Genomic DNA, 18,883 nt, shown 5'->3' with positions numbered 1-18,883 from the left:
CGTGGCAACGCATTTATATTAATTACTGCAAAAATTAGTTTTTAGTGAGCTGTAAATTTTCTTAAATGGTCCTTTTACCAATAGGACTACTATTCAAGGCAGAATAACTTCTGGTTATGCATCGCAGATGTAATTCCTGTAAGTGGAGTTTGCTCCATCTAAATAGTATTTTCTGGAGTGTTACGGCCGTTATGTATTGTGTGAAAGATACTGTATTTACAGGCTTTACATGCTCAAGACAGGAGATCAAATACTGGCTTTGTACAGACAAGGTTAGAAAGCAACTCTATCACACTAGTCTTGTGGCTATACTTTTGAAATAGCGTGTATTGCAATGTTTATTCTGGTACAAGGCCTTTCCTCATAGACATCCATTGTAAGTTAATTACATTACATTCATGTTTTGATTGTTCATTTTACAATAATGTTTAAACAAAAGGAGTTTCAAACAACATATTTAAGTAACATTTAAATTTGAGTTTGACTACTGTCAAATTTAGCACTTAATTATAGATTTACAAATGACAAACAGGATATATAAAAAATTTTGCTCTGTTTTTGAAAAGTGGAAATTTGATTACAAGCTTTAATACCACAATTGATTAGTTCCACACATGAATGGAGTAAATATTATTTTATCCACATATTAACATGACCACATTATGCTCTTCTAAAGCAGCACTTGTGTTCAGTCTAGAATGATTTCATGGCAGACTCATTCGAAAGCATTATCTGAGTATGATGGTATCTCGATTGCATGGTGCATGATACTGGGAATGTAAACAGGTGTAGTGCCGAAGGCAATATTCAGTCTGATATAAAGCCACACACATATTGAGCACTACCACTTTGGGTCTTGCATAATTACACTTCAGAGCTCCATTGTTTGCAGAGTACGTGTTTGTCCTTAGTTATCTGGCATCATCTTTCAACGGTTCTAATTGGCTGACTTTAAATTTCACTGACTCCTGTATGACTTCTTTCATGGCTAGATAACACATGCAGTCGATTCCCACTAAAACACATGGATGACAGTGAGGAAATAAACAACTTATTTTAATACAGTTTAGGAGCAGTATGCATTCCTGCAAAGTCAGATAATTTGAATTTGTGTCTGTTGTGGCATGATAGTAGTAGATAACATATCTTATATTTCTTCACAGCTCATCAGCAACAGATATGACCCTTTAAACCGTATCAAGGTAATAACTTATTGGCAGGCATTACACCACAGATGTTTCCTCAAGAAAATACCTTGGTCAAACAAAAGCGATATTGAATGGAGGCCTTGTTTTAAAGGAATATTTCACAGAAAAATTAAAATTCTGTCATCATATACTCACCCTCATGTTGAGGAAGACCTTTAGCTGCATACATTTGTACATCTTTCAGCATTTAATATCATTATTGTGATTGTTGTGATAGATTATATTTGAAATCTTCTAGGTTACTGTCATAAACTCCGTTCCCTGATGGAGGGAATGAGACGTTGTGTTGATGTAGTGACACTAGGGGTCGATCTTGAGAGCCCTAATCACCTCGGATCATTGAGAAAAGGCCAATGAGAATTGGCCTTTTCTAGCTGCTGAAATGGCCAGGACCGTGTCTTAGCTCCTCAGCACAAAACCTGAATGAATCCTGCATTACAGCTCCCTTTTATACCCTTATGTCCGGGGGAGTGGCATGCAAATTCCACTCGCAAATTCTCATTAGCCTTTTCTCAAAGATCCGAGGTGATCGGGGCTCTCAAGTACGACCCCTAGTGTCACTACATCGACACAACGTTGAGTGAGTGACAGAAGGGGAACCAAAAGTATTTTGGTAAAAAATGACAAAACAGACATTTATCATCTGATGTTTTGGCTTTGATGGTAAATATATAATTTACTCCCCTCAACTTTCCACATCTGAAAATGAAAATCAGGAGGGTACGGTCAAACAGTATTTCATCAGGTGAGCTGGGAGGAAAAACATTTCACATTTATCTCTTTATCCAAAACAAACATCTCCACTTTGTATACGCAAGATAAACACTTTGGCTGGATGTTTGCTTACGCACAACACATGTCAGAGATTTCTCTAATCCAATCTCAATTCCAAGTAATGTTGCAGTAATCTAACTGCATAAGTCTTGTTATGAAGCTGCTCTGCTTGGTAGGTCACAATTACTACTTTGTCTTGCAAATTAATGCTGTTACAACTGTATAAATTAAAGACCGTCACAACTACTCAAACTACTATTCTGATTAATAATCAATGCAGTCAAAGATAGTAAAAAATATGTTCTTTTTAATGATTTAATGATTGCAGTCACAGTGCATTGTAAATCCTCATGTATTTTAGGAGGAAACTTTCCACTGCATGAGTATTTGTGATTTAAATCCAATGCAAGCCAACTGCTACTGCAGATATGTGCATGTACTGTATTATGGTTTTAATAAAAAAAAAGGCTAAGACCTCACAGCTGTAGTGACTAATATGAAACATAAAACAGGCAGATCCTATAATAGATATTAATCCGGCATTAAAATGTCAAGATATTTCAGAAACAATGTTTATAAAAGTGGAAATCATGCAATAGTTAACATTAACCGGGAATGTAAAGGTATGACTGAATAGCAGGTACTTGCAGCATAATGGAATGTTAATAACTGTAAGTGTTTTTTACTTGGATTGGTTAAATGTTGATAGAATTGTTTTGAAAAAGTAACTAAAAAGTTGAACTAAAGCAACACTTTTTGTCTAATACAGAATGTGTTCAGACATTTTTTGGGCAAATAACTCAAGATTTACTAGATTTTTGTTTTGTTGGTTTAATCTCAGTATTGTAGTTTGACTACCATAGTTCTTGTCTTCAAGTCAACAATACATTATTTACTTTCTTAATGCATGTTCCTAGCCTTATTGTAAATGATTCATATGTGTTACTTTTATGATCCAATCAATTCCTGAAGGAAAAAATCCATAGTTTTCCTAGTTGAGTATTCTGTTTTTGTCTGATTATGGAAGTAAAAGGAGTTATGAACTGTGTTTCACAGTATGCTGTACTGTAAAACAAAATATAATGCAATGCTATATTGAGTTTACAATTCAGTAATAATCAAATCCAAATTGGTGAATCATTAACCTCACAACACTGACTCAAACGCTGGACATTTATGGGTTTTGATTTTCTTAAGGGCCTTCTTAAATTCTTTGCTAGATTTGTCCCACTTGTGAATGCCAGTCAAAATATACTGTTTCCCCACCCAGCGACCCATAATTAAGTAGATGCTCCCTGTGTTCTCCAGTTGTTGGCAAGGACAGTTAGCTCCATTTTTCAGGAAGAGAACAAGCTTCTTTAGGTCCTGCTTTTTCAGAGTTCCAAGCTTCACTGGCTTCCTCCTTTTCTGCAGAATGACTTTTCGGTCCAAGTTCTCTTTTTTGACCTCCTTAATCTTTGTCTTGATTGCTACAAAGAAAAAGATGACGATGTATATTTTAGATATACTCACTTTTTAAACCCATAATTAAAGGTGAAGTGTGTAATTTCTGTGCCACTAGCTTCACCAAATATAATGGCAAAAGAAAAAACTTTCAAACAGGTTTCCCCCATCTGCCACTGGTTGTACAAAACAGAGAGTTCCGCCCCAAACTAACGCCATAAGTTGAGCCAATTTTTATGTCTGGCCAGTTGTGATGCTCAAACAAACTGAGGAATATTTTGATAGCACGAACAATACACAGTGTTTAAACTTTTCAACAAAATCTACCTACAATTGTCTCTGCATTTTAAATGGGGATTTGAGAAAGTATTTTAACATAATTTTTTTTTACATTCTTCAGCTTGTATCAGAGGGGGAACAATGATCAGAATATGTAATTTACTCTGAACTGAATACATGTCTAAAGTAGGGCCAAGTCTAAAACAGTTTTGTAAGTTTCAAACTTTAATTTAAACTCCTCCAAATACTTGCAATTAGGGGAGATACATTTTTGCTTACAGTCATTGTTGTATTTCTTTGCCATTGAGATGCTGAATGCTTGTCTGTTTCTGATAATCTCTTTCACATTTGAGGCCAAGAATTCACTCAAGTTTCTGTCTTTGCTATTCTGTGCTAATTGTGCAAAAATAAGTGGTGCAATGTGTCTGCAATCTCATCGAGGTTGGGTGAGGATACAATGCTAGAGAATGTATCAAATTCTAAATCTCTCAAATTAATGGAGAGATAATACAATTTCTCTCAACATTCCTCTATTAGTATTGAGCAGAACTAAGAGGGTCCTATTTCTGAACCTTAAGGCACTCCTTATAACACTGGTGTTATGGCTCTGGTGAGTTTGTTGGTTTATTTTGTATGTTTTGCTATTTTCTCTCCCTCGTGTCTCGCAGGCGCTACCGGCATGCATGATCAGTGTTTCCAGGGGAACGCTGATCATGCCACTAATTAGCAGCACCTGGTTCTCCTCTAATTTACTCCCTTCTTAAGCCCTTCATGTTCTCAGTATCTTTGCTAGACGCCGTCAACGCCATTCTCCACCTAACCAGGCGGCTGGCCCATGCAAGTAGAAAGAACTCAAATCTCATGTAGAGAGAAACAGCGACGCCTCATTAATGGTTTCATTGTGCTCAGTCTGGTCACCTCTCAGCATCCTGTCCCGTAAAAGACACTGCTCATCGGTAGGAAGGAGGTTACTGGCGAGTGCAACACCACTGGACAAAACCCTTGGACTTCAGACACTTGGATCCGCCTATCACACGGTCTCAGCCTTGGTTGATTCCGGAGCCGAAGGGAACGTTATGGATTTGGACTTGGCTTCTAAATGGTGGCATCCTATGGTCCAGTTTGATGAACCATCCCCGTCTACACCCTCAGTGGCCCACTGTCCATCATCACCCTTTGTCTCTGGAAATCATATGGAACAGTTGTCCTTTTACCTGATCCAATCTCCATCGGCACTGGTAGTGTTGGGGCATCCTTGATTGGTAATGCACAAGCCACACATAGACTGGTCAAACAACACTGTTTCTATGGAGTCGTTATTGTTTGTCTTAACTCTGCTGTTTCCCCTGTCCAGTCTTATATGAGCTGAGGCCACATTTTCTAAATTAAAAGAGCGGTTTTCCTACGTCCTACAGTGGGGTCACTCATCCAACGTTGCTTGCCATCCAGGTGTGACTCACACCCAGACGCTCATTAGACAGCGATTCTGGTGACCATCACTAGTGCAGGACGTACGTCAATTCGTAGCCACTTTCCCTGTTTGTGCGGCCAATAAAACTTCCTGTGAACCCCCAGCCGGGCTCCTCCAACTGCTGTCTGTCCCTTTGAGACCCTGGTCACACATAGTGTAGTGGACCAGTTCTCGAAGGCAGCTCATTTCATTCCCCTCCCCAAATTACCTTCAGTGAGGGTGACAGTGGTAGCAGTCATTAACCACATCTTATGCATTCATGGCCTCTTGGTCGATGTGGTTTCTGACAGAGGCCCCCAATTTGTGTCACGTTTTTTGGGCAGAATTCTGTCAACAGCTGGGAGCCATGGTAAGTTTGTCCTCTGGGTTTAACCCCCAGACAAATGGGCAAGCGGAGGGGGTGAATCAGAAGCTGTAAAAGACACTGCTTTGCATGGCCTTCTGTAATCTATCTTCTTGGAGCGATTATTTAGTCTGGGTCGAGTACCCCCACATCTCCTTGCAGTCGTCGTCTACGGGGTCTGCATGTCGGGTGTGTGGTTGCTTTCCAGTTTGCTGCATGTCAGCTGATTTTCCACGGAGGGCACCTCGTCTCTGCCCGCATGTCGGGAGTAAGATTACTATACCCTGCTGGGTATTGTTCTGCACCTCACAAAGCTTCTATAGAGGATTCCACAAATCTATGCCTGACTTCCACAATGCACACACTCATCTATAAACACATTCTTCACGGATATCCCCTTACGCGACCATGGCATGCACGCTTCGCTTCTTCTCGCTGTTGCAGCCGGTGCCAGGATCCTCGACTTTTGTTAACTCAGTGACTATTAATATTTATTGTGAATAAATCATTTGAACTGTTCCTCTGCTATTGGGGCTCTCACTCTAACAACTGGCTATTCAAAGATTGCATTGTGAAGGAATGTGAGGGTTTTAACATTTTTATTGCATAAGAAAATAATAAAAACTAATCAGATTATGGTAAACCATTTTCAGTATGGCACCTCATACAACATCACTAGATGAACATATGGCTGTTACTGCACATATTCACACAGAATAAGAAGTATTTCTTATTGGTGTTCTTGGTGTGAAAACCGTACACTGGTGTGATGGATGGGAATGGTCAAAGAGGAAAGCTATTAACCAAGCAATACATTAGCATACAACTGTATATCAACACAGATGATTATTGCAGATGACAGCAATAAAATGACATTGTTTTCTGTTGATTTCTGTGCTAATGTTATTCATGAACTACATTTGTATCTTCAATGTAAAACACATACACATAAATGATTTTCAATTATTTAGTTTCTTGCTGAAAATTATTCTTGCTAAAGTATAGAGGACACATGGCTTGTGACCAGTCTCTTGCGCAGAGTACAAATAAATTCTTTATCAAATAAAAACAAATACCAAGTTTCCAAGGTCAAATCCAGGTCAAGTCTTAAAGGAATATTCTGGGTTCAATAAGCTCAATCAAACCGCATTTGTGGCATAATGTTGATTAACACAAACTATTTTTTTGACTCATCCCTCCTATTCTTTATAAAAGCAAAAATCGAGTGAGCCATTAAACCGGAAATGAAAAGGGTACATTTTTGGAGGATTTAAAGGCAGAATTGTGAAGCTTATTTTATAAAAGCACTTACATTCATTGTTCTGTTCAAATTTGTGTATTATTTGAGCTGTAAAGTTGTTATATCTTACAGTCATTTTAGGCTTTACTGACGTTATATCATCATGGCAACAAAGTTGTAAAATTGGCTATAACTTAACACAGAAAAGGTTACACTAAAATTGTGTTAACACACATATTGTTTATGTCTTAAGGCTATTCTTTTGAAATAGTCAATATTTTAACTTCTACAAATTGACCCCATTCACATCCATTGTGAGTGCCTCACTGTAACACCGATTTTTGCCTTTTTTAAAGAAAAGAGGGATGAGTCAAAATAAAATGCTGTGGTAATCAACATTATGTCTAATTGCTGCCGAGCTTAACTTGTATTGCAACCGTAATATTCCTTTAAATCTCTAACACATTTCCATATGAAGCAGATTCGTTTTATAAACCCTGTTGATAGACAATTAGTTTGATATATTTAAAATTAATATATTTTCTCTAGGGATTTCCTAGTAAAAGTGAGCCAATGACTGCACTTTTTCAAAGGAAAAAGCAACAGAGAGTGTGTGAGGGACTCACTCATATCTAAACAGTGTAAAAATATTTAGAGAAAATATTTTTCAGTTGCCTAAAGGTGTAACAGATACTCAGACTCGATGGTAGTGTTAAACCCGGAGGTGTAGTTTATTGAGGGATATAGGGGAATGGGTAAACCTGGGCGATGACTGCGGTTCGCTGGATAGCGAGTAAACCTGGGTGATGACTGCAGTTCGCTGAATAGCGAGGAAACCTGGGTGATGACTGCAGTTCGCTGAATAGCGAGGAAACCTGGGTGATGGATGCAGTCCGCTGAATAGCAAGTAAACCTGGGTGATGACTGCAGTTTGCTGAATAGCGAGGAAACCTGGGTGATGACTGCAGTTCGCTGAATAGCGAGGAAACCTGGGTGATGACTGCAGTTCGCTGAATAGCGAGGAAACCTGGGTGATGACTGCAGTACACTGAATAGCGAGGAAACCGGAACTGGAAGAAGGAGGAGTAGAGCTAGGAACAGGACTTCGTTGGAGAGGCGAGTTAGGGATATAACGGAGAGTCTCCAGGAAGAAGCAGGTAAGTGAGTCTGTGATCGTAGTTGAGACCAGACAAGGAGTGACGGGGGAGTGGAGCATAAATACTGTGAGGTTGATGAATGTGGGAACAAGCTTCAGGTGCAGGTGATTAGAATTCGGGAGAGAGAGATCGTGGGGTGTGTGCACTGTGAGTGTCAGGGGGAACTGTGACATTACCCCCCCTCCAGGAGCAGCTCCAGAGGGGCGTGTGACCTGGCGGCGAGGGCGCCCAGGGCCACGAGGGGCCAGACGATCAGGGTGGGTATCATGGAAGTGGGAGAGGAGGGTGGGATCCAGGATGTCATCACGGGGAACCCAAGATCTCTCATCTGGGCCGTACCCCTCCCAATCGATAAGATATTCCAGGCGACCTCTCCGGCGACGGGAGTCCAAAATGTCTCGGACTGCGTAGGCCGGGCCGTCCTCCAGGATTAACGGTTGGGGAGGGACCTCAGAAGGGTCCGGTTCCGAGGGACGGAGAGAGAGAGACGGGTGATGAGGCTTCAACAGAGAGACATGAAAAGCAGGGTGGATGCGGAATTCAGGCGGGAGTTGGAGTTGGAAGGTGACGGGGTTAATTTGTTTAGAGATTGTGAAAGGGCCAATAAAACGGGGACTTAACTTTTTGCAGGGAAGACGCAGTCTGATGTCTCTGGTGGATAGCCACACCTTTTGTCCTGGAAGGTAGGTCGGAGTGGGTGCTCTGCAGGTGTCAGCAGAACCCTTTTGGTGGCGTACTACTCGTAGCAGGTGGTGGTGAGCCAAATCCCAAACCCCTTCACTCTCCTTGAACCAGTGATCGACTGCTGGCAGCTCAGAAGGTTCACCGGACCATGGGAATAACGGAGGTTGGTAACCCAGAACACATTGGAAAGGGGTAAGTTTGGTGGAGGACTGACGAAGGGAATTCTGAGCGTATTCTGCCCAAGGTAGAAAATGGGCCCAGTGACCTTGGCGGTGGTGACAGAAGGTCCTGAGGAAACGACCGATCTCTTGGATCTTCCTTTCGGCCTGCCCATTACTCTGTGGATGATAACCTGAGGTGAGACTGATGGTTACTCCGAGGAGAGAGAAGAAGGCCTTCCAGACTCGGGAGATAAACTGGGGTCCACGGTCAGAAACGATGTCTTCAGGAATTCCGTAGTTGCGGAAAACCTGATTGAAGAGGGCCTCCGCAGTCTCTAGGGCGGTGGGGAGTCTTTTGAGAGGGAGAAGTTTGCAGGCCTTAGAGAAACGGTCCACTGCGACCAGGACGCAGGTATAACCCTCGGAAGAGGGTAGATCTGTAATGAAATCCACTCCCAGATGGGACCAGGGGTGACGAGGAACGGGCAGAGGAAGGAGTTTGCCAGCAGGAAGTCGGCGCGGGGTACGGGAGATGGCACATTCAACGCATCCTTGTAGGAATCTACGGACGTCTTGTTCCATGCGTGGCCACCAGAATCGGTCCTGGAGTAGGGAGAGAGTTCGTTTACTCCCCGGATGACCAGTGCCCAAGGACGAGTGTACAGAATCGATGATGGTTAAACGTAGGGAAGAGGGGACATAGGTCTTATCTGCGGGACAATTTGGAGGAGCTGGGTCAGTGGTAGTTGCTTCCGCGATGTCCTCGTCCAGAGACCATTGAATGGGACTGATTATGATGTCGGGAGAGAGAACTGTGTCTGGGACCTCTTGGGTCTCCTCTGGAGCATAGAGACGGGAGAGAGCGTCAGCTCTAACATTCTTGTCACCGGGGCGATAGGTGATGGAGAAGACAAAGCGGGAGAAGAAGAGTGCCCAACGAGCTTGTCGAGGGTTTAGGCAGCGAGCCTCACGGAGATACTCCAGGTTCTTATGGTCGGTAAGCACTAGGAAAGAGTGTTTTGCGCCCTCGAGCCAATGCCGCCACTCCTCTAAGGCCAACTTAATAGCCAGAAGCTCACGGTTACCGATGTCATAATTGAGTTCCACAGGGCTGAGTTTCTTGGAGAAGTAGGTGCACGGATGGAGTTTGGCTGGTTTTCCTTGCTGCTGGGAGAGGACAGCTCCCACGCCGGTGGTGGAGGCGTCTACTTCAACCAAGAACGGTTTGTCAGGATCAGGGTGATAGAGAAGGGGTGCCGTAGTGAAAGCTACCTTAAGTCGTTGGAATGCCAGGGAGGCCGAGGGGGACCAGGCAAGTGATTTGGGCTTGGACATCAGGAGTGATGTCAGCGGAGAGGAGAGGGAGCTGAAGTTCTCAATGAACCGGCGGTAGAAGTTGGAGAAACCCAGGAAGCGTTGGAGCTCCTTAACCGTAGTGGGCGTGGGCCAGGTTCGCACCGCTTCCACCTTGCCCTCATCCATCTGGATACCCTCTGGACTGATGTGGTACCCGAGAAATTGGAGGGTCCTCAGATGAAAGGAGCATTTCTCGGCTTTGAGGTAGAGATGGTGATCCCTCAGCTTACCCAGCACTAGCTTAATGTGCTGACGATGGACGGATTCATTGGCAGAAAACACAAGGATATCGTCAATGTAGACGATGACGAACTGATTTAGGTACTCCCGGAAAACCTCATTCATGAAACCTTGGAATACTGATGGGACGTTGACCAGGCCATACGGCATCACCCGGTACTCGTAGTGGCCAGTTGGGGTAATGAAAGCTATTTTCCATTTGTCCCCCCTTCGGATGCGAATGAGGTTATAGGCGCTGCGTAGATCTAGCTTCATGAAGATTGTCGCACCTTTCAACAGTTCCAGGGCAGCAGGTACGAGGGGAAGCAGATACCGGTACTTTACTGTGATCTTGTTGAGGGAGCGATAATCAATGCAGGGGCGTAGGCCTCCATCCTTCTTAGTCACGAAGAAAAAGCTTGAGGCAGCAGGGGAAGTGGAAGGACAGATGTACCCCTGGGATAGAGCCTCCTTGATGTATTCTTTCATGGCGGTTTGTTCTGGGATTGAGAGGGGGGTAGATCTTATCTCTGGGCAGCGGTTTGCCTGGAAAGAGGTCAATGGCGCAGTCCCAGGGTCGGTGAGGTGGTAACCGTGAGGCATGAAGGGGACAGAAAACATCTTTGAAGTGCGAGTAGTAGGAGGGGAACCCTATGGATTGTGAGCTGGTCGGGCTCTCGATCGTGGTGGAGTTCAAGTTGACCAGGGGTTCTTTGGTAGTAGGAAGGCGCTGAGGAATAGGAAGTTCAGGAAGGCAGGTGGGGAAGCATTGGGCTCCCCACTTCAGAACATCACCTGATGACCAGCAGATGACAGGGGAATGACGAATGAGCCAGGGTCGGCCTAGGATGATATAAATAGTGGAATTGTCGAGTACAGGAAGGTGATCTCCTCTGTGTGCAGGCACCCAGTTTGATGGGTCCGACCCAGTGACGGACATACCCCCTACCTAGGGGCTTTCCATTTATGGTTTGGATCTGTAGGTGGGGTTCGCAGGGCCTCTTTTGGAGGCGGAGCTGGTGGCAGAGGGCGTCAGAGATGAAGTTGCCGGCTGACCCAGAGTCGAGGAGTGCAGATACGGAGAAAGAGAGATCAGAGGCAGTAAGCAAAACACTAGTTAAGAGTGGAGAGGAGCAGACTCTCAGAGTGTGTAAGTGACTCACCATAGGGCGAGGAGGTTGAATGGGACACACTGAGATCATGTGTCCCTCTTTACCACAGTACAGGCACAACCTCTGGGTCAACCAGCGTTGGCGCTCTGCTGGGGACAGGCGGTAGGTGTCCAGCTGCATGCCATCACTGTCAGGCTCATAGGAATGAGAAGGGTGTGGTTTAGCGGTAGCTGGAGGATGAGGCAGGATAGGTAGCTCCGCAAGACAAGACCTCATCCGTTTAGCCACCCGGATAGAGATTTGGATGAAGTGTTCAAGACCCATAGTGTCATCAAAGGAGGAGAGGTGTAAGCGCAGTCGAGGTTCCAACCCCAGGCGATAGATGGTGAGGAGTGCAGACTCATTGCATCCGCTGGGGGCTGCTAGTGTGCGGAATTTCAGGGCGTACTCTTTGATAGATCCTTTTCCTTGACGAAGATTAAATAGTTGCTCACCGAGCAAAGTATCCCCTGCAGGAAACCCAAAAACTTACTGGAAGTGTTGTGTGAAACTGTCAAAGGATTGGGTCACAGGGCTAGTCGTATCCCAGAGCGGCTGAGCCCATTGTAGCGCTTGTCCTGTTAACAAGGAAATCACAAAGGCCACCTTAGAACGGTCTGTGGAAAAACGATGTGCTTGCATCTCAATTGCCAAAGAACACTGGGTTAAAAAACCACTGCAGTACTCCGCCACTCCGGAGTAGGGCGCTGGGTTGGCCACGGGTGTCATGGAATACCCAGGCGAAGGAATAGCGGAAGCGCTGGCAGCTAATGGAGGTGCAGAGGGATCGGGTCCTGCCGGGTTCATGATGTCTTGTAGGTCTGGTTTTCTGTAACAGATACTCGGACTCGATGGTAGTGTTAAACCCGGAGGTGTAGTTTATTGAGGGATATAGGGGAATGGGTAAACCTGGGCGATGACTGCGGTTCGCTGGATAGCGAGTAAACCTGGGTGATGACTGCAGTTCGCTGAATAGCGAGGAAACCTGGGTGATGACTGCAGTTCGCTGAATAGCGAGGAAACCTGGGTGATGGATGCAGTCCGCTGAATAGCAAGTAAACCTGGGTGATGACTGCAGTTCGCTGAATAGCGAGGAAACCTGGGTGATGACTGCAGTTCGCTGAATAGCGAGGAAACCTGGGTGATGACTGCAGTTCACTGAATAGCGAGGAAACCTGAGTGATGACTGCAGTACACTGAATAGCGAGGAAACCGGAACTGGAAGAAGGAGGAGTAGAGCTAGGAACAGGACTTCGTTGGAGAGGCGAGTTAGGGATATAACGGAGAGTCTCCAGGAAGAAGCAGGTAAGTGAGTCTGTGATCGTAGTTGAGACCAGACAAGGAGTGACGGGGGAGTGGAGCATAAATACTGTGAGGTTGATGAATGTGGGAACAAGCTTCAGGTGCAGGTGATTAGAATTCGGGAGAGAGAGATCGTGGGGTGTGTGCACTGTGAGTGTCAGGGGGAACTGTGACAAAAGGTCTGTCAATTCTCAAGTAAAATGTATGCATGACTGAAGTCTCAGAATTGGGTTTCTATCTCTGCAAGTGACATAATAATCCTGTAATGGATGGAGACAAAAAAAAGCTTTTGTTGGGTTGGTGCTTGATAGCCTGCCAATAAAATAAAAGGTCCCATGAATTTCTTGCCATCGACAAGCTTTCTGTCTTTGACAACATCTCAGACCCTGAAAAAGAAATGTGCCATGTTCCAACCACAACACTCATTCTTTAAAACTGAAATTGGAATGGAAGAAGTAGCTCTGTTTTTTGTAAATCCAAAATATCTCCATATGCATTTACTTTATTTATTATGCATTATTTAGTAATTTACTATAATTGATTTGTGATTGTACAAAGATAGGAAAATCAAAGCAAATCTACACATGAAATATACAAGAGAAAAACCTTTGAGGTTGCGTTTAAAAAAAACACAATGAGAATGGAGCAACAAAAGCACAAATCCAACAGTAAACAGAAGTGACCACACAATACTGAGTGTTTATCAGTTTTGCTGTGTACACAAATGTTATGTTTAAAGAATTAAGTAAAAAAAAAATAAGTTCTCTCTTCATTTACTCACACTCATACCATGAGTATGACCATGAGTATATTCTTGTGCCGAACACAAACAAAGATTTTTTTTAGAAGAATATTTCAGCTCTGTCTGTCCTCACAAAGCAAGTGAATGTGTACCAAAAGTTTTAAGCTCCACAAAGCACATAACAGCCAAAAAAGTAATCCATAAGACTCTGTTGGTTAAATATATGTTTTCTAAAGCAATGTGATAAGTGTGGGTGAGAAACAGATCAATATTTAAGTCTTTTTACTATAAATTCTCCTTCCTGCCCAGTAGATGGTAATATGCACAAAGAACACGAATTGCCAAAAACAAAAGAAGAAGAATGTGAAAGTGAATGTTAAGATTAATAGTAAAAAAGGACTTAGTTATTTATCTGTTTCTCACTCACACCTATCATATTGCTTCAGAAGACATGGATTAAACCACTAGAGTCTTATGGATTACTTTTATGTTGCCTTTATGTGCTTTTTTAACTTTAAAAGTTTGGTCACCATTCACTTGTATGGATCTACAGAGCTGATATATTCTTAAAAAAAAATTCTGTTTGTGTTAAGCAGAAGAAAGAAATACACAACTGGGATGGCATGAAAGGTGAATAAATGATGAGAGAATTTTAATCTTTGGGTGAACTATCCCTTTAATTACCACTGTAAGTTCCATGCAACATTCTTACTTTCTCAAGAGGGAAATATATTTATGGAGTGCAAATCCAGATATAATATTAGAAATATTATTTTTCAGGCAGGACTATTATTGGAAACAAATGTGTGGACTAGAAACATGGACGAGAGCGGAATCACAATGATGGCAATCAGCCGATCAGATTTTGATTTCCTAAAGTCATAAAAGTCTGACCAATAATTTAATCAATTTGAAAATCACTTGCATAATCCATATGCTGAAAAGAGCTTGAAATATAAAAATAAATTATTTCCAAAATGTTCATGAAATATCTTTAAGTACATTCTAACCTTTTATTTATTTTGTATCTATTTTCCTTTATTAAATAATAAAGAGATAAAGTTAAAATTATTAATTAAATGTAAATAAAGAGAAAATATATAGTTCCAAAGTCTTTGACTTTGTTTCAATAGAAAGGCCTTACTGATCAGCATATTGATAGTAGTCTTGGTGAAAAAAAAAGTGCAAAGCATAAAAGTGTAAATACAATAAAAAAAATAATTGTTTCTCTCTTGTTGATAAATGCAAATTTTACGTGCATTGTTTTTACTGCAGGAGACATAAAATTAATGTCTTAATTAGCAACTTGGATAGATAATCTCACACACATATATATTATATATATATAGTAGCGGCCAAAAAGTTTGAAATAATGTACAGATTTTGCTCTTATGTAAAGTAATTTATACTTTTATTCACCAAAGTGGCATTCATCTGATCACTATTTATAGTCAGGACAATAATAATGTGAATAATTACTATTACAAATGTTCAGAACTTCTTAATCTACTTCAAAGAGTTGCAGCAATAATGGCTTTACAGATCCTTGTCATTCTAGCTGTCAGTTTGTCCAGATACTCAGGTGACATTTCACCCCATACTTCCTGTAGCACTTGCCATAGATGTGGCTGTCTTGTCGGGCACTTCTCACACTCCTTACAGTCTAGCTGATCCCACAAAAACTCAATGGTGTTAAGATCCATAACACTCTTTTCCAATTATCTGTTGTCCAATATCTGTGTTTCTTTGCCCACTCTAAACCTTTTCTTTTTGTTTTTCTGTTTCAAAAGGAGCTTTTTTGCAATTGTTCCCATCAGGCCTGCACCCCTGAGTCTTCTCATTACTGTTGTATATGAAACTGGTGTTGAGTGAGTAGAATTGAATGAAGCTGTCAGCTGAGGACATGTGAGGTGTCTATTTCTCATATTTCTCAGAGACTCTGATGTACTTATCCTCTTGTTTAGTTGTACATCTGGTCCTTCCACATCTCTTTCTGTCATTGTTAGAGACAGTTGTCCTTTGTCTTTGAAGACTGTATTGTACATCTTTGTATGAATTTATTTTTTTTTGGCAATTTCAAGCATTGTATAGCCTTCATTCATAAAAAAATGATTGACAGATGAGTTTCTATGGAAGCTGTTTCTTTTTTTTCCATTTTTGACCTAATATTGACCTTAAGACATGCCAGTCTCTTGCATACTGAGGCAACTCAAAAACAAACAAAGACAACGTTAAGCTTCATTAAACAAATAGTGATGGTGCTGTTTTTTACATCAGTAAAGTCCTGACTATACTTTGTGATCAGCTGAATATATATATTTATATATATATATATATATATATATAAACGCACACAGACACACACACACACACACACACACACACACACACACTGGTGGCTAAAAGTTTGGAATAATGTACAGATTTTGCTGTTTTGGAATATATATATTATTTACTATTACTATAATGTTATTATTTACCAATCTAAATAAGTAAGCTACTTAATTATTTTGTTGGTACCTGATTTAAAAGTTGTACCATATTTTTGATGGTTTGGAAAGTAAATTCCAGATTAGTTGGCGCAAAAAACAATGATATCATGATATATGATAATAATCTTTACCGAATTCACTGGCACACATGTGTTCCAGAATAACATCTGTATCCATCTCATTGTCACATGGTGGACACACAGGAGAGACACCTGAGGAAAGAGAGTAAAGAGTGAATCAAAATAACCTGACATGCATAAGCAATAATGTTTATATTATGGCCTAAATGTTGTAAACAGAGAGACAAACTGAATCTTTTTTTTCTCTCAATTTGGAATGCCCAATTCCCACTACTTAATACTCAACTCAAGCCAGGTGGTGGAGGACAAGTCTCAGTTGCCTCCGCTTCTGAGTCAATTCATGCATCTTATCATGTGGCTCGTTGTGTATGACGCTGTGGAGACTCGCAGCATGTGAAGCCTCGTGCTACGCTCCGCGATCCACGCACCCCATTGAGAGCGAGAACCATTACTCACGACCACGAGGAGGTAACCCCATGTGACTCTACTCTCCCTAGCAACTGGCCAATTTGGTTGCTTAGGAGACCTGGCTGGAGTCACTCAGCACATCCTGGATTTGAACTTGAGACTCCAGGGGAGGTAGTCAGCGTCAGTACTCGCTGAGCTACCCAGGCCCCCAAACTAAATCATTTTTAAGATTATTAAATGAGCAGCGATTGTAAAGTAAATGTACAGTTTCCTACACCAAAAAGAAAAAATTAGCAAAAATAGCTAACATTTCAAAGTTACAATAATGATATATTAAATATGACTTTAACAGTCCCTGAAAGCCTTGAATGTTATATTATTGTTATATTCTTTATTATTATGATTATTATTACTATTAATACATTTTTATTAATAGCAATAACACCATTATAAATTATTAAGTGTTTAAATACAGAATTAAATTTCTTTCCAGTCACACCAGAAACCTTACATTAAAACTCATATATAATATACAAATATATTAAAAATATATTTATTATTTATTAAAAGCTTTCAACTTGAATAATATTTCCAAACCATTGAGGTTATAGGCCAGAAAGTCTGTCTGATAAACTTCGAGACATTAAATGAAATACAAATAAACTTAGGTCACACTGTACATTCCAGTGTTCAAGTTACAGTGCAATTACGTAATTTGTGAACGTAATTAATGTGTAATTATTGAGTAAAGCTGTGTAATTACACATTGTATAGATATTTCTATTCATTCATTATAAAACTTGTAACATGTGTAACATTGACACTGTAATGTAAAATGTGAACTAAAATACATATCAGGAATGCTGCTTATTTGTTGAAAAGGCATCACATTAAAGCATTGTTTCTTTCTCATCCATTGTTTATTTCTCTCTTATTGTGTTTTAATATATCCACCTGCTTGTTTGGTCGTTTCATTGCTGTTGGTGTTGTTCATGGAAATGCACAGATCCTCATTGGGAAACTTGTCACAGGTGAGCATTTCAGGCCAAGGGAACCCATACGCCTCCATAATAGGGGTACAACTGTCCCGCACTTCCTCGCACATCCAGCGGCACGGATAGATGGGTGTCTCAAGGCAAACGGGGGCGAAGAGCGAGCAGAGAAACACTTGCGTGACGGGGTGACAGGCTTTGTGCACCAGAGGAACCCAGCTGCCCGCTTGCTGCTTCACCTCCGCTATGGTTTCATGGTCCAGCAAATTGGGAAGCAACATTTGCTGGTAGCCGACATTAAAACACAACCTCAGGTCCTCGGGAATGTCCATGCATTGCCGACTTTTGCCGTAACTGTTCCCCACCACGTCCGATTTCCAGTTAAGGTACTCATACTCGGAAGCCTTGAGCAAAGGGAAGAAGAAAACTAGCACGATGAAGAGCCACAGCTTGGGGAGAAGGTTCTTCATGGCACGCGGACAAATTATTATGTATCAGTTACAGTTATAGCCACCTGTTAAGCCTTTAAAATGTACGCTTTCCGAAGATGTCCACGGTTAGTGCTGCGCTATCTCGGTTTCTTTGTCGTCTTGGTTTTCGCAGTCCTGTAGTGAGAGGGTCGCGCGCTGCTGTTCGGTGGCGCGGCGCGAGAGTACTGAGCGCATTTAAAAAGTGAAACAGCCAATAGTAATGCAACCGCGCGCGCACTTTGGCATGGCATACTAAGAAAAAATTGCTCAATGTTCTTGGAAATTGACTCGTTTTCTTATGCAGGAGGAAGCCAAACTGATATATTAACCCCTTGTATTGATTTATAAATGAGAAAATCTTATTGAGAAAATAGTGATGTGTGTATTTTTAAGGTCCATGGGTAAATTATTTCACATTTGTACATAGCCTGCATGTTATCTCTGTTACTGGTAATACACAATTTGTTTTGTGTTTTTTTTTTTTCCTTTCCATTTCTCCCCATTTTGGTATGCCCAATTCCCAATGCCCAAAGTCCTCGTTGTCGCGTTGTGACTCGTCTCAATTTGGGTGGTGGAGGACGAAACTTAGTTGCCTCTGTGTCTGATACCATCAATCTGCGCATTTTATCACGTGGCTTGTTGAGCGCGTTACTGCAGAGGCATAGCGCGTGTGGAGGATTCATGCTATTCTCTGGGGCATCCATGCACAACTCACCACGTGCCCCACCAAGAACCACATTATAGCGACCACAACCGGGACAATTTGGTTGCTTAGGAGACCTGGCTGGAGTCACTCAGCACATCCTGGATTCGAACTCGCGACTCCAGGGGTGGTAGTCAGCGTCAATACTCACTGAGCTTTTATTTTTAAAAGTATTTTGTGTTCAATACACTCAATTACTCATTTTATT

The 18,883-nt window shown here is 41.7% G+C and overlaps 1 protein-coding gene across 1 annotated transcript; it reads right to left on the bottom strand.

Moving 5' to 3' along the window:
* Positions 1–311: 311 nt before the first annotated feature.
* LOC127636705 (secreted frizzled-related protein 1-like) lies at positions 312–18,180 on the bottom strand. Its single transcript, XM_052117383.1, has 3 exons — positions 17,465–18,180; positions 16,154–16,234; positions 312–3,451 (listed from the first exon to the last, which is right to left on the bottom strand). The coding sequence occupies exons 1-3, from the start codon at positions 17,970–17,972 to the stop codon at positions 3,129–3,131; spliced, it is 912 nt and encodes a 303-aa protein (XP_051973343.1). The 5' UTR covers positions 17,973–18,180; the 3' UTR covers positions 312–3,128.
* Between the last annotated feature and the right edge of the window lie 703 nt (positions 18,181–18,883).

Source organism: Xyrauchen texanus, chromosome 44, assembly GCF_025860055.1.
Source record: "Xyrauchen texanus isolate HMW12.3.18 chromosome 44, RBS_HiC_50CHRs, whole genome shotgun sequence".
In the NCBI taxonomy this organism is placed as follows: domain Eukaryota; kingdom Metazoa; phylum Chordata; class Actinopteri; order Cypriniformes; family Catostomidae; genus Xyrauchen; species Xyrauchen texanus.
Note: the sequence above shows the minus strand (reverse complement) of the source record. Positions and strands in the feature narration are given on the sequence as shown.